Below are 24559 nucleotides of genomic sequence, written 5' to 3' on the forward strand. Positions count from 1 at the left end.
CACTCAGGTCACGCCATTCTGATACCACAGAAATAACACTGTGATATCATCAATCACCAGATCTTGACAATGAGAGGGAGAAAAAAAAACCATCATACATCAGTGTTCATCGAGTTCTATCTGATGATAATGAAGAGCAGCTTCACTTTCCGACTGAGCTCCAAAATTTCCTTGAAGGAAATGGCATCCAGCCCCATATCCTCACGTTGAAAATTGGAGCCATTGTGATGCGACTTCATCTCAACACAAAAATTGGTTCACAGAATGGAACTGAACTGCATGTTTGAAATGTGCATTCTACCTCTCTGGACGTTCAAGTGAATGCAGGACCAGAAGATAATTTTATTGTGGAAGCTTGATCTTCAACCATCTTCAGGGCTTTTACTATGTGAAATAAGCCCACATCAATTTCCATTTCGATCCGCATTCACGATCACCACAAACAAAAACCAAGATCAAACCCAAGACAATCTGCATTAACCTTCCGGAACGATCTTCACACATGGTCAGCTTTACATGGCAATATCAATTGTGCGGTCATTCGACAGTCTCAAAATCCAAGTGAAGCAGACAGACAAACAAGGCACTTTTCCCAGGAAGAGAAGGCACAAACACCAGCAATGTTCTCAACAGGAAGATTCTGTGAAACGTTGCAGTATTTTGAATCCAGTTATTTGAAGAAACAGGAATGAAAAGGGAAAGTTACTTTTATTTTGAGGACAATGAGCTGAAACAAGGACTCACACATATCTAAACCAGTGAGGTAAGATTCTCTTTATGGATTAACAAAACAGATTATTTTTGTGGAACTTCTGTGTGTTCAATGAGCGAGAATTAATTCTGTGTGCAGAAATGTCACTTCTGATGGAGAAACCCAAAAGTAGTGAGATATCCCAAGTGTGTTCAAAGAGAAACACCAAGGAAAATTTCTGTCAATGAAAAATTCTCCCTTTTGGATTTGGTTAAAACGAACTTCCCCAACAATGTCTCAAGCAAGACCTCTGCTCCGACTGGGATATCTGGGAAGGTGCACATTTCACCAGCCATTCTCTGAGAACAGTCTCAGTGCCGGTGAGTCTGGCAGTCCATCAGACAAATTGGAAGGGAATGTAAGCAGCCATCACACTTCAGGACTGGTCTCCTTTCTCAACCACCCTTGTTATCAACACAGCATGGGAATTGTTTCTTCAGAGACCTGCTCTCCTTTATGCATATCGAGTGGCCTGCACAAGTATTGTTGCAGGCCGGGGTCCGAGAATGACCACGAGGTGGGGGAAGTTACGTCGTTTCCCACCAGACTTCCGGAATTGGAGGCCGTCGCTCACGGACAACTCCGTGACGCAGCGGGTCACTTAACCGACCGTGGACTCCAATACTTCCACCACGTAGCGTAGGGTCCGCTTGTCTCAACTCAAATTAACTAATTAACCATGCAGTTTCAACTACGAGGGAACCACGCTCTCAGTACACCTTGCCCGAACCGGATCACTCCAACAACAACCATCGACCAACTACCTTTCCGGTTCGGATGCAGTCGAGCGAGCCTGCCAAGGACATACATGCAATAATGAACCGATTATCGGGGATAAAAACCCGGCTAAACGCAGATCCAAACCATGCTGGACCAATGAAGAAAAAGACAAAAACGAACTGGGAACATTTCTACAATTATAAATTTACAATCAACTTACAAAAGAAGGACACAGAGCAGACTTATGCGGGAATAAAACAGGCAAGATTTACAATGATCAAATAAAAAGATTTTGCAATTCCACTTCAAGACTGCACCACACACTCAGACGAAAATAAACCCAGATGAATGACAAAGGACCCCCGCAGCCAGAGAGGGAGGTGAGCTGAGGCGCAGTTCTTTCGTGGACCTGAACATTGGAGGGAAGGGATGCTCCGTGGTGCGGCACCAGTCAATGGCCATGCAGCTCGGTCCACGGCCGCACTGTGGTGACTGTGTCTGCGAAGAAGGCCAGGTCGAGTTGAGCGGGGTCAGAGGCGGGGATCAGGGCTGCAGACTGTACCCAATAAGAGACCCGGTCCAGGTCGGGTCGAGGTCTTCCCAGCTCTCTCACACTCAAAACGAACGACCCCCCAAAGAGCACAACCACTCTACAAACTTCCTCCTTTCTTTCGCTGCCAGCCGACGATATGTCTCACTCCAACGCTCGCCGCTCTCAGGGTTGCTTCGTAATTTATTGGTCTCCCTCAGCAGGGAGGGGCCTTGGTGAAACTGATGTCACTGTCCGCCCTGATTGGATGGAGCTTCAATGGGTCCGCCCTTTCTGGGCGGGATTTCGGCAATGCAGGGAGCCTGCTCCCTCCACGCGTGTCTGGATTCGTCAAGCAAAAGTTGCAAAGTTGAATTGGAATGTTGGGGAAGCGAAAAGGAACTGCGGACTGGAAGATTCTGCCTCGGAAAGCGAGGGTCCGCGTCGGCAGCGGGTGGACAGTGGATCGTTGTTGGATGGTTTATAAAGATTTATTACCCACACTAAAAAAAACCATCGCAACGCACCCCTTTGATTTCCCAATAAACCCAAGGAGGGAATCTGTCTGCACATATATTTAACGGCATAACTAACTTCGGGGCACCTGTACGTTTGCAGGCAAATGGTTTCGAGAACCGTAACAGTATTCACCCTCTCCAACGTTTTCACATTTTGATGCCACCTGAGCATATTTCATGATGTTTTCAAATAAAACATCATATCGTCTTCACATACAACTGCAAAGTAAAAAAGCTAAAAAATGAGGACAAAATGTGAACAAATTGGATTAACAGGATGAGGAAAGATCAACCGCATGTGAAAAGGCTGAATGTCTAAACTCTGTGTATGCATCTCAATCTTGTGTCCGAAACCAAACGCTTTCTGGACCCACCCTTAGCCAGTCGCACCAAGCTGTCCCTGGACTGTGTCCTTTTCGCCGAACAAGGTGGAGAGCTTGCTGTCAAACCTCGACTGAGATACTGCAACCGGTCCAGGTGGCATCAGCTCACGTGTCCGAAAAACCTTCTCTTGCTCACCCTATCTCCATTCTATTCACCCTCTCATTTGTTCATGGTCCTCTGCCATCTGTGTGGAAATCAGCATACATTACCATGCTGTATAAAAAAGGTGCAAAAACAGATCACTGCAACAACAGAGCAATCAGACTTCTCCTCATCATCAGCAAGGTTATGGAATCCATCATCGCTTAAGACAATAAACCCTCTTCTCCAATGGCTTGATTTCCGATATTCAATTTGGATTCAGAGCAGATCACTCTTCCGTGGAAAGGCTGCGTCTGCTCTTCCAAGAATGGATGGATGTCCTCAAAGCCAGACATTAAATCAGAGCCATCTCCCTGGACATATCTTGTGCTTTTGATTCAGTCTGGCACCCTGTCCTGCTCACTAAACTCTCTTCCTATGGAATCTAAGGCCATCTCCACTCATGGCTCGCAGACCTCCTCTCGTCACAGCTAATATTTGGTCCTAAATGGAGTTCTCTCATCCCCTCTTCCTGTCTCGGCTGGAGATGCTCAAAGTAATATTCTGGACCCTGTTCTTTTATTTTTGGTTTTCGTCAATGATCTCTCCTTTCTGGGAAATCCTCCATATTTCTTTGCTGATGACTCCACCTTCTGACAGACCATCTGCCATCCCTCAAATTGGCAAGCAGCAGCCTTTTCACACTCTGCAGATCTGGATAAAATCACCAGGTGGTCCAACGTCTGGAACATGTCTTTCAATCCTGACAAATCTCACACTCTCACAATGTCTCTCCAAAAGGAAACGACCATCTGAATCACCCCCCCCCCGACTTTCTCAACAATCTTCTAGAAGAAGTCCTTTCATTCAAGCTTCTTGGAATCACGATTTGCAATTACTTTTCTGGAAAAGCCACATTTACAAACTGGCCTCTAAAGTCAGTCTGGGCATCCTCCGTCGTGCAAAGTCCTTCTTTGGCACAGTTGATATTCTGACCACATACAAAGCTTTGGGCCACAGCATAATGGAGTACTGCTCTCCCCTCTGAGGAGGTGCTCCAACCCCTCACCTTTTTCAGCTTCACGCTGTACAAACCAAGGCATTCAGGATCATTGGTATCTCCCACGATGAGGCTGAGTCTTTGGGTCTGTCGAGGAAGTTTTGGAACACCTTGAAACAGAAGACTTGAAAATCTCAGTTGAGGTTGTTTATTGAAGAATGAAACAGAAGGAACACACACGTGCGTGGAAACATAATCTGTTGCGAATTCCAAGCAGTCTCTCACTTCACATAAGATTACAAACGTGAAAATATGTAATTTTCACAAGATGCGGTTTCCTCCACAAGCAACATTTCCAAGAAAACTAATTAATCAATGAAAGAAACAAAGAAGCTTTGAGTAAGTACAGATGGGTTTTTTCAGAGTTGAAATCACAAACACAGCATGAAGAATGGCTCCTGATCTGAGCCTCACTCCAAATAGCCTGGATGAGGAAGTGAAGAGAATGTGACCCTTTGGCCAGGGCATGTTTGGTCTAACGGAGCAGAGATGAGGTCTGCAAAAGGATTTTCGACGGAAAGAATGTGCACTCCATGAACAAACCTCCCTCCTTGCTTTTCTCAGTGTGTATTTTTTAAATTTGAATACATTCGCAAAGGCAAATGAGCATTTTACTTCATTGCAAGTTCAATTAAAACATATATTCGCACAGGTCTCTCTCTCTCACAGCAGATATGTTGGGGGTCTTTCTGTCTTCTACCATCTGCTCTCCGGTTTCGCCTCCTCTACTCTGTCTGCGAAATGTCCACCCCCCAATCCCCCCCCAAGGTTCGCCAGTAATCCCTTTCTAGTAAAATTACCAAAATCACGAATCTCCTGCTCACCTTCACTCTATCATTCCTGTGTTTTTAACCGCCTTTGGAATAAACTCACACACACTCTTCAATCACACTCTTCCCGAGAGGTCTTCAAAACAATTGTTTACCACCACCTCTTATCTTCCCCCATCCAAAACCACGATAATTATCTACCCCCGTTAATCCACCCCAAACCCACCTCCTTCAAATTCCCAGCTTTTTCCCCGTCGTTTAAGCTCCTGAAAGTCCCTGTGGTGTCCATCTTGTTTAACCCGTGTTCCCCACCCCATCATTCTCCCTTTCACAGATCTAATATCTCTGTTCCCCACTCTTTTGTCCTCTCCTCTCTTGTTCCCATTCTTGTACATTCTGTGTGTTCATGCCTCGACAATGCACACAAAAAAATAAAAGAAAATCGAACGATTTTCAGTTGCATAATATTCAGACCCTTTGCCGAATTAACCCAAAATCACTTTTGGGGAAAATTAATTGTTTGAAGGGTTACAAAATAAGTGTAATCGGTTTAACCTGAATATTATCACTGGTTCAAAAATGAAGCTCCTCCACATATCCAAGGAATCTATTGCAGTGCAACTCATTTGGTCACTCATTAGCCCTTTGAGTACGGTGAAATCCATACTGAAGAAGGGGAAGACGTATCACACCACCCGAACTCTTCCCAAATCCCATCGCTCATCCGAACTCAGCAGCCAGGCAAGCAGGAAACTGTTCTGGGATGTCCCTGTTTATCCAACAATGACTTTGATAGATCAGCAAGGCTCCTTGTGTGAGATCGGGGTCAGTGTTCATCAATCAACAATATCGCGTTCCCTTCACAAATATGTCATCGAGGGACAAGTGGCAAGAAAAAAGCCATCACTGAAAAAGACGTCGAAAAGCTCGTCTGGAGTTTGCAAAAAACCATCTTCGTGAGACTGCATGCATGTGGAGAAAGGTTTTGTGGTGAGAGGAGACAAAAATTGAAACTTTTTGGTCGAAATTCAAAGCGTTACATCTGGCATAAACCGAACACGACACATCACCCAGTCAATACCATCCCCACTGTCAGTCACCCCAATCCCCACTCAAGCCCCACTGTCATCCCCACTGTGGTGGCAGCACCATGTTAAAATAATAACACCATTCCTTTCGTGCCATGAAGGCACATCGGGCTGCCAAGGCAGTTTAATTGGCAAGGAGTACAGTCTTGGACAGGTCACCACTCTGACACAGGTTCCCCCAAATGGTTATGACCTCAGTGTGTTGCTACTCATTTCACCAACCTTTGAAGGATGACAGGCTGAGTCAACCCCATCTTGCATTAATTCAACAGTTACAAGAGCTCAAACTCAGCACCTGAAGATCCCAAGTCAACCACCTTAACTGCAAAGCCAACAACAGGCCAGAGAATCATGTTGTGGGGCTTATTTTCATCAGCAGGGACTGCCAAACTCATCAGGATAAAAGGGACAATGGACGGTGCAAAGTCCAGGAGAATGCTGAATGAAAACCTGCTTGAGTCAGCCATGAATCTCCAACTCGTATGAGATTCACATTTTCGCAGGACAATGATCCGAAGCACAAAGCTCAAGCTGCACTGAAAGCCAATCAACAGGATCCTCTCCTTGTCAAGCTCTGAGTGCACTAAGGCTCCGAGCCCCGTTTCATTCCTCATCTTCATCAACAATCCTGACGATGTGGAAAATTGAATTGATGTCTTGGCTTGTCTGCTGATGATGCCACCTTCTTCAGTAAGTTTCCTTCTTTTTGTTTCTAAATTGTTGATCTCCAGTTGTGGCCAGTTTATAATTTCACGACATTGGAATATCAGAACTGCAAGTTGGATTTTCACTTTGGTTCAGTTCATTTGGAGAGAGGGATGACTTCAGAATGTCTTATTCTGCGTCGGTATTCTTGGCTGCTTATTTTACGCATTTTTTTGTGTTGTATCTTGGGAGGCCTTCTTCTATTCCAAGGTATTTGGAGGAGACTTCATTTTCTCATTCAAGTGTTGTATTGCTTTCATCGATAGAGATGTTGTCTGTTCTTATTGTTTTTCCTTGTACAAATGTGCACTTGGCACAAATGTCAAGACCAAACTCCATTCGGATGTCCTCCAAGTAGTGTTTACTTATTTAAGTTGATCAACAAATTTCTTATCATTCGGACTGAAGAGTTTAAATCATCCATGTACAGTTGGTGTGTCACCTTTCTTTTGTCGTATTTCTGTACGTTTCCTCAAATGCTTTTCAAAATGGAAATTTTGAGAGAAACTTTGATCACACGTGTAGCATTTGTAAGGACGCTCTCTTGTGTGGATCCACATATGGCGATTCAAGCCGCCTTTATGAGAGAAACATTTCTCACAAGTGGAGCATTTGTAAGGACGCTCTCCTCTGTGGATCCTCATATGTCTTTTAAAGCTGTCTTTATGAGAGAAACATTTATCACATATGAAGCATTTGTAAGGACGCTCTCCTGTGTGGATCCTCATATGCACTTTCAAACTGTCTTTATGAGAGAAAGCTTTATCACAAGTGGAGCATTTGTAAGGACGCTCTCCTGTGTGGATCCTCATATGCACTTTCAAACTGTCTTTATGAGAGAAAGCTTTATCACAAGTGGAGCATTTGTACGGACGCTCTCCTGTGTGGATCCTCATATGGATATTTAAGCAGTCTTTTCGAGAGAAACATTTATCACATATAGAGCATTTGTGAGGACGCTCTCCTGGATGGATCCTCATATGGCTCTTCAAACCGATTTTATGAGAGAAACATTTATCACATTTGGAGCATTTGTAAGGACGTTCTCCTGTATGGATCTTCATATGGATATTCAAATGGCCTTTTTGAGAGAAACATTTATGACACGTGGAGCATTTGAAAGGATGCTCTCCTGTGTGGATCTTCATATGGATATTCAAACTGCCTTTTTGAGAGAAACATTTATGACACGTGGAGCATTTGAAAGGATGCTCTCTTGTGTGGATCTTCAAATGTGTTTTTAAAAGGTATTTATAAAGAAAACCTTTACTACAGACAGAACATTTGTGTGGGTGTTCTCCTGCATGGGTGGTCCGATGGCCATTCAAGTTCTCTTGAGAAATGAAATCCTCATCACAAATGTCGCATTTGAAAGGATGCTCTCGTTGGTTGTTGTCTCCATTTGCAGGTTTTTTGAGGTCACCTGTTGTTGCAAAATCCATCGTGCTCACATTATACTTGGGATGTATTCTCCTTTCGAGAACAGGTTTGTGTTTCATATTAAGCTTTGTGTTGCGAGGACCAGATATCCACATGGATTTTAAGGGTGGTGAGTCTTGACCTCGCAAATGTTTCTTCAAAAAAGACTTCTTCCCTGCCAAGCCGCACCAGGTGGTAATTTGTCCATTTCGACCTCTTGATTGTTCTGCAAAAACAAAAAGAAGAACAAGTCATTGTGCAGTTTTTTTGTCAAAATATTACACACCATTTGTAAAAATTCCTAAACTACAGACACCCACTCCCTATGTGATGAGTGACCAAGTCCTTCAGGCTCGAACCATATTATTCATGCATGAATCATGAAAGTTCTTCTCCCTCACTTTGTGATTGGCAAAAAAGATTCAAATCATTAAAAGTGTGAAAAATCCCGAGTGTCGATTTTCAATTTTCACAGTGACGTCACATCTGTACGCCGCCTTCATCCAAATGACTACTTCACAAAGAGAAACAATGCATCTCGAGTTCAGATTCTGATACCGGTTCCACCATTATCAGGAACTCTGAAGGTTCTCAGAATATTGAAACTGATATGTAGGTTAGTGAAAAAACGATTGGAGACAAAATTATTGATGGAATCCCTTTCAGGGGAATTATGGAGCCGAATCGTTTCAAGTCTTGTGTGACAGTTTCAGAGCAATAATGCGGACGTGAAGATGGAGCTGTTAAAAATATCAAATCGTTGGTCACGTTAACGGCAGCTGGGTCGGTTTTACTTTAGGTTCAATTGACGGTTGAGAAGGGAGGGATTTTGTGTTCAGTGATAAATCGGTTAATGTATTAAATCAAGCAGAAATACCCCTTATCACTCGATAGGACAGATAAAATGGGTGACATGCTTTGCTAAACTGTCGCCGACTGACTGGTTGTCTTGTATGTTCTGGGATTGTTCTGCTTGATACTTTCCCCAGACACAATTTGTATCCGTGCCATGTCCATGAGATGTTGATGTCAATGTCTGGCCCGCATGGAGGGGGTCGTGGTGCTGAGGCAGAGAGGGGGTGTTGGGTATTGTTGGGGGTGATAGTTGCTGGAGGATCGTGAAGGGGTGGGGGTACCCTGAAAGTTTTACCATCCTCTGTCAAATCCTCTCGGAGGATTCGATGGTACACTTTCTCTCCACCACATGTAGATGGTGGTTCATCTGATTTGTGGAAATGTGATGATAATTATTTACAGGTGTTCTTGCATAACTGCCAGGAAATAGCAGGGGATGTTTGATTCACCGCTCAAATTGTCTGTGTGCATGTGCCGGTAGGTGGGAAGAGATGGTGTTCGTTTTGAGCAACGGCGATTTCTTTCATGTGATCATCCTCTCAATTGTGGCAGACAACCACAAGATCTCGCCATCACTTTTGTTTCACAACAGTGCTCTGCAACATGTTTTGAACACAAAAGCAAACATTTTGTCAGCCCGATCCACACTCAGGTATTTCGGACAAACCTTGTACAATTTCGAGCATACTTAGGGTGTTTCAGGCATTGGTGTGACATGAAACATTAGTGTGTATTACCACACACACCAAGGACAAATCGACTCGGCATACTTGTTTTTTTTGTGTACAATGTCGAGTCTCACATGAAAGGTAACACACTGAATGTACAACAAAGGGAGCAGGAGACAAGAGGGGTGGGAGAAGGAAAATACATGCAATCTCTGGGAGAGGGATTGGGCTGGGTTCACAGTGGAAACAAGATGGACATGACAGGGACTTTCAGGAAGGAAAGCAGTGATTCTTAATATTGAGAGTTTTTCAATCAGGGAGTTGCTGGGAGACCTTGCGCACCCTGCGGAAATTTGGTGGGGGGGGAGACATATCACAGACAAAGCAGGAGATTGTGGAAGACAAATTCCCCCAAAATGCCTGCGGTGAGACAGTGAGAGACCGAAAGACTCAGCCTCATCATGGGATATACCAATGATCCGACATGCCTTGGTTTCCACGGCATGAATCCGGGAAAGCTGAGAGGCAGGAGCACAACCCATCGGGGATTGCATAACTCCATCAGGCTGCAGACGAAAGCTTTGGTTGTGGTCAGGAGCTCAGGTGTGCCAAGGAAGGACTTTGCACGATTGAGGATGCTCGGTCAGCGATTGGCTTCGGAGGCCAGTTTGGAAATGTGGCTTTCCCATGAAAGATAATGGCAGATAGTGAGACCCAAAAGCTTGAATGAAAGGACTTCCTCTGCAGGATTGTTCAGAAAGTAGATGGGGGGGGGGGTTCCAGATGGTCCTTTTGGAGAGACATTGTGAGAGTGAGATTTGTCAGGATTGAAAGACGTGTTCCACATGTTGGACCAGCTGGTGATTTTATCCAGATCTGCAGATTGTGAAGAGGCTGCTGCTTGCCGATCTGAGGGATGACAGATGATACGGCAGAGGGTGGAGTCATCACAAATCAGCAAAGACATAAAGACGGTTTTCCGGAGTCAGAGAGATCATTGCTGAAAATTCGAAAAAGAACAGGGCCCAGAACGCTGCCTTGAGGAACTCCAACCTGGACAGGAAGAGGGGATGAGAGAACTCCATTTCAGGCCACACGTTGGCTGTGACAGGAGAGGAAGTCTTTCGAGCCATGAGTGGAGATGGCCGTGGAAACCACAGGAAGAGAGTTTGGTGATCAGGGAAGGGTGCCAGACCCCATCGAAAGCACGTGATATGTCGAGGGAGATGGCTCTGATTTCATGTCTGACATTGAGGATCTCCATCCATTGTTGGGAGAGCAGAAGCAGTATATCCAGGGAAGAGTGATGTGGTCTGAATCTAAATTGATTATTTGAAATCAAGCCATTGGAGAGGAGGAAAGATTTAATGTCTGAAGTGATGATGGATTTCATAACCTTGTTGATGATTGGGAGAAGGCTGCTCCGTTTGTCGTTGCAGGGATCTGTTTTTGCACCTTTTTTTCTGCAGAGCGGTAATGTTTGCTGCTTTACAAGCAGATTGCAGATGACCATGAATAAATAAGAGGGTGAGCAAGAGCAGCAGAGCAGGTTTTTACGAAACGTGGGCTCATGCAGTCTGGACAGGTTGCAGAATCTGAGTCGAGGTTTGACAGCAAGCTCCCCACCTTGTTAGGAGAAATGGATACAGAGTTCAGCAACAGCTCGGTGCGACTGGATGAGATGGGTTACAGAAAGCGATGGGTTTGGAACACAAGATTTCGAAGCAAATACAGAGTTTCTGCCTTTTCATGTGCAGTGTGAAATTGAAAATTATTCGTCGTTTGAGTTGAATCATCTCGAGATGTAACCTGGTGACAGTTCGGACATGGCAAAATTGATGAAGAAGATTTTGACCTTTCCTTGCAAATTTACCCATTTTATAATTTGGAAATCAGAAAAAGACATTTCTATTTTGGAGAGTATCAAGGGTTAGATTTGCATTGAGGTGATCCTTTCATTTCTGTAAAAGTGCATCTTGGACTGTTGATGTCAAACTTTTACAAGATGTACATTTTTAAAACACCTTCAGACTGGTTTAGCAAAAATTATACAAACAGGTTTTGTCTTTAAATCTTTGAAAGTGGTGGATCTCCACAATACAACACCAAATTCATACTTTCTGCCAACAATATTGTATATTGTATGCAAGGAACATTACATCTGGTTTGATGTTCTTTTCAAGCAGACACACTGAACTGTCAACAAGAATCTGGAAATTCTTTTGGATTATGGGAAGGATTCTGGGATATTCTGGGACCTGCAGTTATTGAGTTTTTTTTTTCAGCAGAGTTCAAGGTTAATTTCACCAACCTTGAGGGTTGTCATGTTGTGTCTCCTCCCCAAGGAAGGGGATTTGCAGCAGATTCAAATTGACAGCCTGTGTCATTTCTTAACACCGACAATAAAATCATGTTTAAAGTGCTCACAATGCATCCAAATAAAAAAATTAAAAAGTCATCTCTCGACTAATTGTAAATACCCAAACGTTTCTCATTCCTGAGAGATACGTTTATGATCCTATATTTTTGGTGAGACTTATTTACCATTGGTCAAACTGCATCTCCTCGTTTTGGGTTGCTATTCCTAAATCAGGAGAAAATCATTTCACAGTGTGTATCACTCTTTCTCATATGGAACTCATACAAAAACAGGATTTGCAAAAAATTATAAATAAAATAAATAAATAAATGCATCATGCCTGCAAAAAGTAAATAATAGCCTGTGTCATCCCTTCCCCTTTCAGAGATGCATCCATCAGGGCTGTCCACTCAGGCATCTTGTGCACACTTTTTCAGTGAACCCTCATTGGCTCTTCTGAATCCCTCTTTCTCTGAGTTGTCTTTGTCAAGTAATTCTAAAATTGTTCCTTCACCTTTTGCCGATGTCATCTGTGTTGCGAAAGATGTTTTTATGTTGTCTTGTCTTGCCAATTTTGAGTTTGCCTCATCTGCAAGAGTAAATCGGAACAACAGAACAACTAAACTCTTTGGCTGTGCCAGAATAATATAAACAAATTGATGAAAAACAATTCTGGTCCAAATGCAGATTTGGATTTTCACCAAAATCTAACCAAATTGTCACAGTCACACACCCAACTTGTCGAACAAGTTTCTTCCGAATCAATCCGCAACTTGACAAGGTGTCAACCTGTGTCTCGTTTTTGCTCCATCTCTCAATGCTGAAGAAGGTTTTTCAGCCACAGTCTCACAAAACGAGCTAATTTGAGTCTGTATGATTGATGTCTCATAAATGAAGAAGATAGAAGTACATCTGGCGCTCGGCCAAGGCTTCAGATTTTGGGACACTCACGAGGCTGTACTGTTAAAATGAAACGTCCCAGACGACAAAGCAAATGGATTCACATTTGTACATGTTGCATCTTAAAATGATGCTTCTTGCTTCAAAACATCATATCTTATAATCTCCGATTATCTATGTAACAAAGCAGGAGTGTCTGTCTGTCCCCGAACTACTCCCTCAGTTTTAGGGATAGCCCCGCCAAACCTTCTGTGGAACATTTTGGAGTCCCAGCCGGTGTTCTCACATGGGTGGGAGTATTTATGAATACCTCAATACAATGACGATTTTGAGTTTTGATCTGTACGAAGATACTCTCAATCAGGATATAACGTCAGAGTAGCATTTGCCTTCGAAACAGTATTTTGTTAAATTAATGGTGTCATGTTATGTTGCTGTTTGAATGAAAATATAGAGAGCTTGAGTTTAAAGCAGAATGAGAAAAATTTGAGGAATTCCTATCGGTGACATTCCTGGATTCGGCATTTGTAGTTTTGTCATTTTTTTTTGCCAAGTCCTTCGTCAACTGGCTGTCCAGTCCCTCCCTTGCAGAGCACGGGTACCTCACTCGTTTAAAATAAAATAATTCCATCTAGTCATTTTTGACCGGCTTTCATGATAGTTTCAGAAAAGACCAAAATAAGGTAGCTGCGGAGTTGTAAACTAAACTTCAGCAACTGCAGTTTGAACATCTACCCTCTCAGTGCAGTGTTGGCTTAAATGTCGACTTGTGCGCAGGTGAAGGTGATCTGGAAGAGGGAACTGGCCCTTTAAACTTGGCCAACTGTGCTGAAGCATCTGGGACTCAGCTCGTGGGTACCGCACATCATCATGGAATTAAACTGGGAAACTGCAAAAACAATATAAATGTTAAAATGTTGAAGTGTGCTGAATGAGAGCTTTAAAAACAATTCCCTTCAAAGAGATCAAACAATTTTGTCCTCGTGTTTCTTGTTGTCCTTCAGAAAGTCATTCGCCAAGGAAATCATGACTGCAAGTTGTATTTAAAATAAAAATAAAATAAAATAAAAAAAGGGGGACATCTGAACTTTTGCCATTTTCACAAAAAGTGGTGATGAAATATATATTTAAGGGAATGGGTAAATTAGGAGCAGGGTTGAGGGAATGGGGGAGGGAGGAAAGAGAATTTGGGGTAATAGGATGAAAGAGAAGGAAGAAGAGGATGTATGAGGAATCTGGACTGCAATGCAAACAAAACTTTATAACATTGAGGAGTAAATGTTCCAGCTGGAGCCAAAATGGAATTATTTTCTCCACAAAGTTTGAACAACTTTCCTGCCATAATGCAAGATGTGCCTGACACAGAACATGAAACAAAAGACATTTCTCAACATCACACAGCACTTTCTGTTATGTGATACAAACCTGGTACAAGAAGAGAAGCACTGCTGGATTCTTGCATTGATGCATCGTTTGACTCTTTAATCGTAACAGATGAGTTCAAAAGGTTTTGAGGAATGTCCATTTGGAAACTTGTTCCCTCTTCCAGATCACCTTCACCTGCGCACAAGTCGACATTTAAGCCAACACTGCACTGAGAGGGTATATGTTCAAACTGCAGTTGCTAAAGTTTAGTTTACAACTCCGCAGGGTGTTCAAGATCCACCAGCAACCCCTTTCTGGTAGAACTTCCAAAATCCCAAATCACTGCTCACCTTTATTCTTTCATTCCTCTTTTTCCCCGCCTTTGGAACAAACTCCCACACACTCTTCAATCCCACTTTCCCCTCCAGGTCTTCAAAACAGCTGTTCACGATCATCTCTCATCTTCCCTCATCCATAACCATGATCTTTTCTACCCCCATTAATCCACATCGTTCATATTCACTGCTCTCCTTCCATCTTGTTTACCCCATGTTCCCCACCCCATCCCGCTCCCTTCCACAGATTTCCTCATGTGTCTATTCCCTCCTGTTTTCTGCTTCCCTTTTCTGTCCCTCCCGTCTCCTGCTCTCCTTGTTACACCTTCTGTGTGTTTGCTCTCATCAGAGCTTTGCCATTGTCATGATTTTCAAATAAAATGACATAAAATAAAACTCAGACCTTGATTTTGATTTCAAGAAAAATTCAGGTACAAATGGATTCTTCTTTTTGGAACAAAGACCGAGTTGTTAAAAAAAAAAATCCCCATTTTATGAGTTTTATCATGTTTTGGGGTCTTGTCAACCTTGTTACGACTTTTACTTCCTCGAGACAGTTAAGTTCGCTATCTTTTTGGTGCACCAGCATGAGCTGAGACGACAACGTGTAACGTGCATTGCGGACGGCCTGTGCAGGAGCTGATCCGAGGATCTCATCAAACCGTCTGCTCGGTTGTAGCGACATGCGGCGTCTACAAAAGGCAGAGATTTAATCAACGTGAGCTGATGAATCAGTCTTACTGGGAATTCCTCATTCATAAGACAATGCCTTAAGTCCCAATCCTCATCACCGACAGAGCTCAGCGGTTTCGATTAAGAAGAAGGGCAATCAGAGATTACAGACCCTCACCAGGACTTGTTTTCTGTTTATTTGTTTCGTGAATTTTGTGTTATGTTCATGGACTGGTGTGTAACATCATTAATAACATATAACCAGAACTACCACTTTATAACTTCTGGCAATAATGATCGGATGTCAAGACTTCCCACTTTGACCTGACATTTTACAATGACCCTTGACGTTTATTTTTATTCAATTTAATTCAGAATGGGAATAAAATAAATTAAATTCAAATCAAATCGAAGATCAAATCCTGCATTTAAAGTACTGCATTGGAGTCATCAAAAGGAACCCGAACAAGCAAAAATCAAGCACAAAGTCATCAGGAGGAACATCGATGGGATTCCAGTTTCAGCTGCTCTTTCTCTACCCTCAAACCCAACCATGCTTAAGTGAGCCATGTTGTAAAAAAAACCAAAAAAAACCCAACATTCAAAAATAAATAATAATAAAATTCTGGCAGCCAAACCATGTGTCCGATCAGGTTGAAATTTAAAACGTATATTCCCATCACCACTCTGACAATTGTGAATTTTCATGTCAATTGATATGCCTGGTGCTGGCTTAATGATTGGGGTGGTCGGTATGGGATCCGAGGATCCTCAGTTCAAATCCCACTCAGCTGTTCAATGCATGCCAGGTGGGGTTGACTCTGCCCATCATCTTTCCGAGGTTGGCAAAATGAGTGCCAGCTTGCTGGTATCCTGTGTCGGAGTGGTGACTCGTCCAGGATTGTGCACAATGGCCATGGACACTGCTTCAGCAGCACCAACATTCAAGTCCACATTCATGTTCAACAATACTAAATTGTTTCAAAGGAGATTGTACAAGTTACAAAAACTAAAAAGGTTGATGGAAGATCAAGGTATTTATTGACATGCAGGGAGTATAAAATAGTGACATACCAGACTTGGGTGTTGATCCATCATCCTGACGGTGGAGGTTGCAGACATCACTGAAACCAATTCCAATGAAGCCAGGAACATTTTCCAGCTGCATATTTTGGAATCCAATGAAGTTTTGACAGAAACTGGAAAGTTCTCGAACAACATTCTCCAAGTTAACGAACAGACTTCCCAACAGAGGAGAGCCCGCGAGCCGCACAACCTGCGGCTTCAAAAAAGATTTCACAAATTTGCAGAAGTCAGCATACATTGCAAATTTAAATTTCTCTTTGGCGAGAGAGAGGAGCTCTGTTCGCAATGAATCGGAGTCTGTACAAGCTCGAAGCACCTTCTGAGTCTCAATTCCAAGCACATTGATCACTGCTTGGGCTGTTTCTGTTCTCAGGCCTTGTGTTTGGAGCCATTCCAAGAAGCTGTCCATTCCACCGATGACCTGCCAGGGAGATAAGCCTTATGTTATGTAACATGAATGTGTTTCTATTGTTACGGTTGTGTCCTCGTCCCCATTGGAATCTGGCGAGACGTCTCAATATGACAGTAATGGTGGAGCGTTTTGAGGTCTTCCCCCACCAAATTATGCATCACTGCTGTGATACTGTTTGGAGTGAAAGTCCAAATTGACCCAGAATACCACCAATTGCCAAATATGTCAAATACAAGTAAGGCTGAAGAGACTGATGTGTGATTGCAGTCCAGGTATGAGCCACTGAATCACCATGGCCAATCAATCCCTTAAAGACTCTTTTTTTAATCACCCCAGAAGAACCACGACAACCATAATTCACCCCGAGGCCAGTTATATCTTGGAGTGCTGTTGTGGACCTGGGGTCGGGGCAGAGAAGACCACGAGTGGGGGGGGGGGAAGCTTCCTCAGGTTCCCACGAGACTCTCGAGAATCGCAGGCCGTCACACATGAATAACTTCATGACGCAGAGGGTCGTAAATCGACTGTGAATGCCAATAACTCGACCATGTGACTTGGGTCCTCCGTCTGATGAATGCCGGTTACCTAATAGTCACGTTTTCTAATCACCGGGGGACACACCCTCAATGCACATTGTTCAAACCAGATCACCTTTCCAGATCAGTTGCAGCCGAGTGTAACTGCCCATGGACGTACTGGCAAGAAAAACAGATCGTTGGGGGATAACGTCCGGCTGGGCTCAGATCTGAACAACACTGGACCAATGAAGAAAAAGTTGAAAACAAGCTGTGAACATTTATTCACAATAAAGCGAGGAAAGGTATGTGGCACTGTTAATGGGTTTTTGATTATGTACAGCAGGGACAGCAAGGAATTATTGGGGTGCGACAAAAGGCAAGCAATTTACAAAAAGCAGACACAGTGCAGACTTATCCCATGAGAACTGAACTTATGCAATCTTAACTTATGCGACGAGGGACGCCATCTCACACACACACACACACACACACACACACACACACACACACACACACACACACACACACACACACACACACACACACACACACACACACACACACACGGAAGATCAGATAGCCAGAAAGAAGGAGAGTAGATGAGGACGAACAGCCTCGCAATACCTGGCACGGTCGGCCGACCAACGCAACCCAATATGCTTTGGGGGTGGGAGGAGGGAGAAATACTGCTGACAAAGTTGTGGGAGGTGTCGTGTGATGGAATATGGGGGTTGCGGTGTCGTTCCAGAGGAAACTGTGATTGCAAATCAGTGGGATGCTCTTTTGTGCGTCCAAAGGGGATGAGATAGAGGGGTGGAAACAGAGAGGGGAGAGAAGATGCATGAGGAAAAAGATCCCTTGCCTCGAGTTGCATTGGTCTGTGAGTGTAGCATGTACCTCCGTGGGACGCTCCGCTTGAGAGTTCCCACTTCAAGAGTCGGCGCGTTATCTTCTGCTTAGTAACTTTGCCAGGCCTCGTGGAAAAGAACGTCAGTCACACACCAACCACGAGTGTAGATCTAGCGACGGGCAGACGAGGAGCATTGAAGAAGAGGGCGGAGCAGAGAGGTAAAAAAAATTAGGAGGCAGGCAGGCAGGCAAAAAGGAGGGCGAGACAGGCAGGTGAAAAAGAGGGAGATGCAGGCAGGTGAAAAAGAGGGCGAGGCAGGCAGGCAAATAAAGAGGGTGGATGGCTTCACGATCCACCTTTCATAAGCCCCAGATTAAGGGTGGGGTAACAACCCGAAGCGACGTGCCGTGACCCAAATTGCGCTTCCCTGTTGGGCAATCGCAGTTCCACCCACAACTTGCCATCCTCCTTGGGCCAGAAGCGTTCTCATTTGCACATCCAGCGCGGCACGGCCCGGAGCTCTGCACCGAAGTCCCAGACCGCTCTTCCCGTGACCCTCGTCCCTCGCTGCCCATCCTGCTGTGTTCCGGCGATGAGATTCATACGACCCTCATCCAGTGTGCCCATCCGAGGCATTCCTAGCAAGATGTGGTTGGTGCTGTGAACGTTTTTGGCTTTTCCCCGTATCATTAATCGCTTTTCCCTGTGTGGTGAGCAATATGAGATGCCGTTGTCAATTGGCATGCAGATTTGAAGGAGAGGGCGTTCCATGCGCGCGCCAGGCAGAGCCTTTCTTCTTCTTGTGATTCGCTCACGGGAGGCTGTGCGGGTGCTTGTTATTCATATTGTGTGTGTTTGCTTGCTTGCTCAATTTGATTTGTATCACGGATAAAAGGAAATGGTTGGAATGGAAATCAGGATTTTAGAGAAGATGGAGATACAATTCGACTTCGCTAAAAGACCCATGCGACGCACTTCGTCCCGTTAACCCACTGGACATGAGGGTAAGATCTGACTGCACAAAGACTTACGAAATAACTGCCTGGGGATCACTGTATGTTGGGTGCCATTGTCGAAGAGGCATGTGATTTTGCAAAACCACAATTGTATGACAGTACTCCATGTGTGGGAATGTTACAGGGAAAAATGGCTGCCCATTCAAATGTGGACATCATCATATGCTTCAAAACTCGTACAGAGTGAAATAGTAAGCTTTTAAAAGCCATCCATTAAATAGGAAAAAGCACAGGGAAGGAAACAGTTTCAATGGAGGACGTAATAAATCTCCACATTCTGCCCCATGTTGACAACATCTTTGTATGAATATGTATATGTACATATGTATACGAACCTTTCCACAGTACTGGGTAACCATTGTTTTACATACAAAGTCCACATTAAGTGTGTCCAGTTTATCTTGCAAATGAGAGGAAATAAAAGACTGATCCCTCCACTACTGGAATCCAACAGTAAGAAGATAATCGAACCCAGCACAATTTATTGATGGGGTGTTCTTCGTGTATAGCGTAGGCTCTCGTTGTGATGATTATTAAACGACCTCTGACCTGCTCAAAGCCTTCTGTAACAATTGTGACTGCATAAATATACATTGCTACGGCCGGGGGTCAGCCGCAAACCGACCGCTCTGAACGGAGCGCAAGTCGAGTCGGCCCGACCGATCGCCCGGAATATAGATCGCCGCCCGGATAACTCCGAGCGACGGGTCCTTGTACAAGAACCGAAATACGCCAATCGGCACATCACGTGGGGTCGGGTCGATTGCCAATCTTCAATGTACCTAAATACCCACGTGATCCAACTACCGGGGTATTCCACCCTCGACGGAACTCTTACCGAACAAACCGCCAAGGCGAGCTTGTCCGTGCGAGATTCTGAGCGGCGTAATCGCCGAGAACCGTCGGTCCAAATGTCCCCCTATTATGGCAAACCAATTGCTTTCTAACTCCCAACACACGAAATGTTCAGTCAATGAGGGAATGGACGCAATGAGGAGGTTTACATTCACACAAGAACATTTATTATAATGAAACACGGATGCAATTAAATAAGGCAAAACGCGTATGCAATTATACAAGCAACAAAAGCACGACAAAAGAACTACAACCGTCGACTTATTATGTACAGTCATTTACACTTAACAGCAGTTCCTACTTATTAGGCGGGCCCAAGGAAACACGTACGCACGCACACACACACACACACACACACACACACACACACACACACACACACACACACACACACACAAGAAACGGTGGCTGAGGCCTTTAATCACGAGCTCCAGCTCGGAGGACAAGTGAGCTGGAACTCAGAACTTTATTCGAATCTTTCCACCTCGTGTGGTCTTCAAGTTGACCGGACCCGGCCTCCAGCGAGAGCGAGCTAGATCCAAATCGCCGTGAGCCGCGTTCCTTCCCGAGCTCCCGCGAATCCTCCCGCGCTTCTCAACACGTGCCAGTGAGATGAGGCGCCGATCCTTCCTGTCGATGCGTCGCACCAAGCCGGGAAACAAAATGGAGAACGAAAAGCTCCACGAACCAAGAAGAAGAGGAAGAAGCCTCCACTCGCAGCTCGAGCCGAACAACCGGCTCAAGTTCCTTCCAAAACAAAGCAGCAGCCGAAGCAAAAAGCTTCTGAAGGCCTCAAGCCAAGCAAGCCAAGCAGGACCCGACGGCTGCTGAACGACTGCTCTCTACGAAGCAAAAAAGCTCACTCCTCCCGTGGGACTCAGCACACGAACTCTGCCCACGGGACTCAGAACGGGACTCCCACGAACTCAGCCCTACCGTGGGACTCCCACGAACTCTTTCGGGACTCAACGAACTCATCCCACGAACTCTTTTTGAACAAAGAAAAGTTGTCCTCTTTATCCTTTGCACCACCTCCCCCGCACCCGGCGCGACATGCCCTCGTGATCCACCCCCCGTTCAACCACGGGTGGGAGGGAGTTGTTGACGTCACGGGATGGCAGGGTTCTTCTTCTTCTTCGCAGAAGAGGGGGAGGGACGTCTCCATTGTTTCGTTCCCTAACAATTAAATCGATCCGCAGCGCATCTAATCGATCTCTGAACATTTAAACAATGAAAGGTGAGCTATCGAGGGAACATGCACTTATCGACATAGCTGATAAAGGGAACCTGTATGTTGTGTGCAATTGAATTCCAAATTCGTAACTATATATATATATATATATATATATATATATATATATATATATATATATATATATATATATATATACACATACATATATATATATATATATACACATACATATATATATATATATATACACACATACATATATATATATATATATATACATATATATATATATATATATATATATATATATATATATATATATATATATATATATATATATATATATATATATATACATATACATACATATATATATATACACATACACATATATACATATATATATATATATATATATATATATATATATATATATATATATATATATATATATATATATATATATATATATATATATAGTCATGCGCCACTTAACGACGGGGTTACGTTCTGAGAAATGCGTCTTGAAGCGAACATCAAATATATATATATATATATATATATATATATATATATATATATATATATATATATATATATATATATATATATATATATATATATATGTATATATATATATATATATATATATTTTCGTTTTCGAACATCGTACTTGCACAAACCTCAACACGTCGGCTTTATTGTATAGCCTATTGCTCCTCAGCTTCAAACCAAAACAGCATGTTACTAATACTGCACTGAATACTGCAGGCAATTGTAACGCACATCCAAGATCAACGGAAGACGTGTTCGTTTTACCTTTGTGTTGTTCATGACGGCTATGTGTGTTGTTTGCGGCAGCTTACAATCTTCTCGAGCATCGATTTTGGAAAGGTGAATAAATAGCGTTGGGATTTTATAAATGCGGAATCATTGCATCGATGTTATAATTTACAAAAGAAGAATTGAGCATCTGTCAATTGTGTGATATATTTTCAGAGCAGTGCGAATGTTTTAACAACATAAAAAGCTTTACTAAAAACAAATTTGTGTTTTAATTTCGACTGTAACAACAATTCATTCGCAGAATTCTTCAACTCAAAGGTAATTTACTTGCTGGAAGGTAAACGTGCAAAAAACGGGTCAAATCGGGCGAAAATAGGGGTGTTTTAGAATGTTAGGTCAACATTGGGTCAACAACAACAACAACAACAGGTTGAACGCTGATTTTCTTGAATTCCGATTTTGCGCGACCCCGCTTATTTCACGATGACATTTTATGGACCTCAACGATCCTGTTATAACGGGGCCACACTAGTTGTTTATTATCATTATCAAGTATTAGGTACTGTACATAATTGTATGTGCTATTTTAATACGACTGGCAGCACTATGTCGTCTCCATCACTCGGCGATAGGAATTTTTCAGCTCCAGATCCGTCGAATATGCAATCCGTCGTTGCCCGAAACGTCGTTATGCGGCACATGACTGTATATATATTTTGTTGCGGGCCGGTGGGGGTCGGGTGACAAGACCACGAGGTGGGAAAAGCTACGTCGATTCCCACCAGACTCCCTGGAATTGTAGGCCATTGCTCATTGATAATTCCATGACGTGGCAGGTCGCTTAACCGACCGTGGACGACTATAACTCAACTATGTGACCTTGGGTCCTCCCGTCTGTGGAATCAAGATGCCTAATTAACCACGTGGTATAATTACCAGGGAACCACGCCCTCGGTACGCCTTGTCCGAACCGGATCAGATCACTTCTCCGGATCGGATGCAGCCGAGCGACACTGCCAAGGACATACCGGCTCGAAAGAACGGATCGTTGGGAATAAAGACCCCGCTAAACTTAGATTCGAACCATGCTGGACCAATGACAGAAAAGACAAAGGCGAACTGGGAACATTCCGAATGATAATGATTTATTAAGAAGCCAGCGAGGAAAAGTATGTGGTCCGACAAAGATTTATTGGGTATGTAACGAAGGGAAAGAGGAGAGAGGTGTGGTGCGACAATAAAACAATCAATTGACGAAAGTAGACACAGAGCAGACTTAACCCGAGATTAATAACAATTACAACTAGAACGGGCACTCAGTGGAGCGCATACCTTCACCAACGCTACATTTTGCCCCCCCCCCCCCAAGAAACCGTTGATTGTGAGGGTATTTAATCCCATACCACATCTGCCATCTCATATGTGTTATGATGGCTTAAAAACATTAAATTTCCTACTGTTTGACACTGATTCACGTACATTGTACAATTTCTGTATGAACTCCCTGACCTTTTTGGGTGTCGGTGTCAAGTCAATCTGATGACAACTGGTCACATTATAAGAAATCAAAGATAACACATCACAGGATAGGGAATTGAATTCTAAACATTTTGAATCTACTTACATGCAAATTATATAATAATTGACCGCGTTATGATAATAAAGGTCGTTGATCCCCCTGACCTTTGACCCAAACCGCAAACAAAGGTAATGACGTCATTGTGTCATATCGTATATCACAAGATTGGGCATTGAATTCACAACATTTTGGCATTGGTTGCATGCAAATTGGATAAAAATTGACCGCACTATGGCAAAATGACGATTTTGACCTTTTCATGACCTCGACCTTGACCTTTGTACTCTTAATTTTGTAAGTGGTATTAGAGTGTGGGGAACAGAACAGTCAACATTTTGGTGTTGGTTTCATGCAAATAGGATAAGAATTGACCATGTTATGACTAAAACCGCACATTTAGCAATGTCGTGACCCCCCCGACCTTTGACTCCCAACCGCGAATAAGGGTTATTACGTCATTGTCATGTCACATATCACAAGATGGGGCACTGAATTCTGAACATTCTGGCATTAGTTGCATGCAAATTGGATACAAATTGACCGTGCTATGGTAAAAAGACAATTTTGACCTTTTCATGACCTTGACATTTGACCCGATCGCTCCCAAAATCTAGACAAATCTTGATCGCTCCCAAACAAAAGAACTGGTAAAAAATATTTTAAAATAATAAAAATAACCCACTTGTTACGGTCCATCTGGCCGCACGTTCACCTGAGGGCCCCCCTGCGGTCCCCCTGCAGTCGCCTTGCGGGCACCTTGCGTCTGCCTTGAAAATTCTATGGCCGCCACAGGAACGCCCCAAGGTCACCGATCGACATCAAATCAAAGAGTGAATGGCACACCCACGTTTTCGGTCTCCACAATTTATAAATACGCCGTGCGGCTACCTGAAAAATAAAAACATATGTGACTGAGACATTGTGTGACCATGGAAATACTGCGGCCGCCGTATAATTGCGAGTGGCCGTAGATTTTGGAGACCCCACGGCCGCCGTGGCAAATGTGACCTCAGCCTTAGTGGGAAAACACTGGGGTGAGTTGCAATGGCTTTTAGCTAGGTATATAAATGATTTCTCCACTTT

The 24559-nt window shown here is 43.5% G+C and overlaps 1 protein-coding gene across 1 annotated transcript; it reads right to left on the reverse strand.

The window, feature by feature from the left end:
* Positions 1-6577: 6577 nt before the first annotated feature.
* LOC147029143 (uncharacterized) lies at positions 6578-17471 on the reverse strand. Its single transcript, XM_085876289.1, has 3 exons — positions 16254-17471; positions 14233-14367; positions 6578-8251 (listed from the first exon to the last, which is right to left on the reverse strand). The coding sequence occupies exons 1-3, from the start codon at positions 16672-16674 to the stop codon at positions 7023-7025; spliced, it is 1785 nt and encodes a 594-aa protein (XP_085732415.1). The 5' UTR covers positions 16675-17471; the 3' UTR covers positions 6578-7022.
* Positions 17472-24559: the final 7088 nt, after the last annotated feature.

This window comes from Eptatretus burgeri, chromosome 4, assembly GCF_056783735.1.
Source record: "Eptatretus burgeri isolate ZD-2024b chromosome 4, Ebu_testis_v1, whole genome shotgun sequence".
Lineage (NCBI taxonomy): Eukaryota > Metazoa > Chordata > Myxini > Myxiniformes > Myxinidae > Eptatretus > Eptatretus burgeri.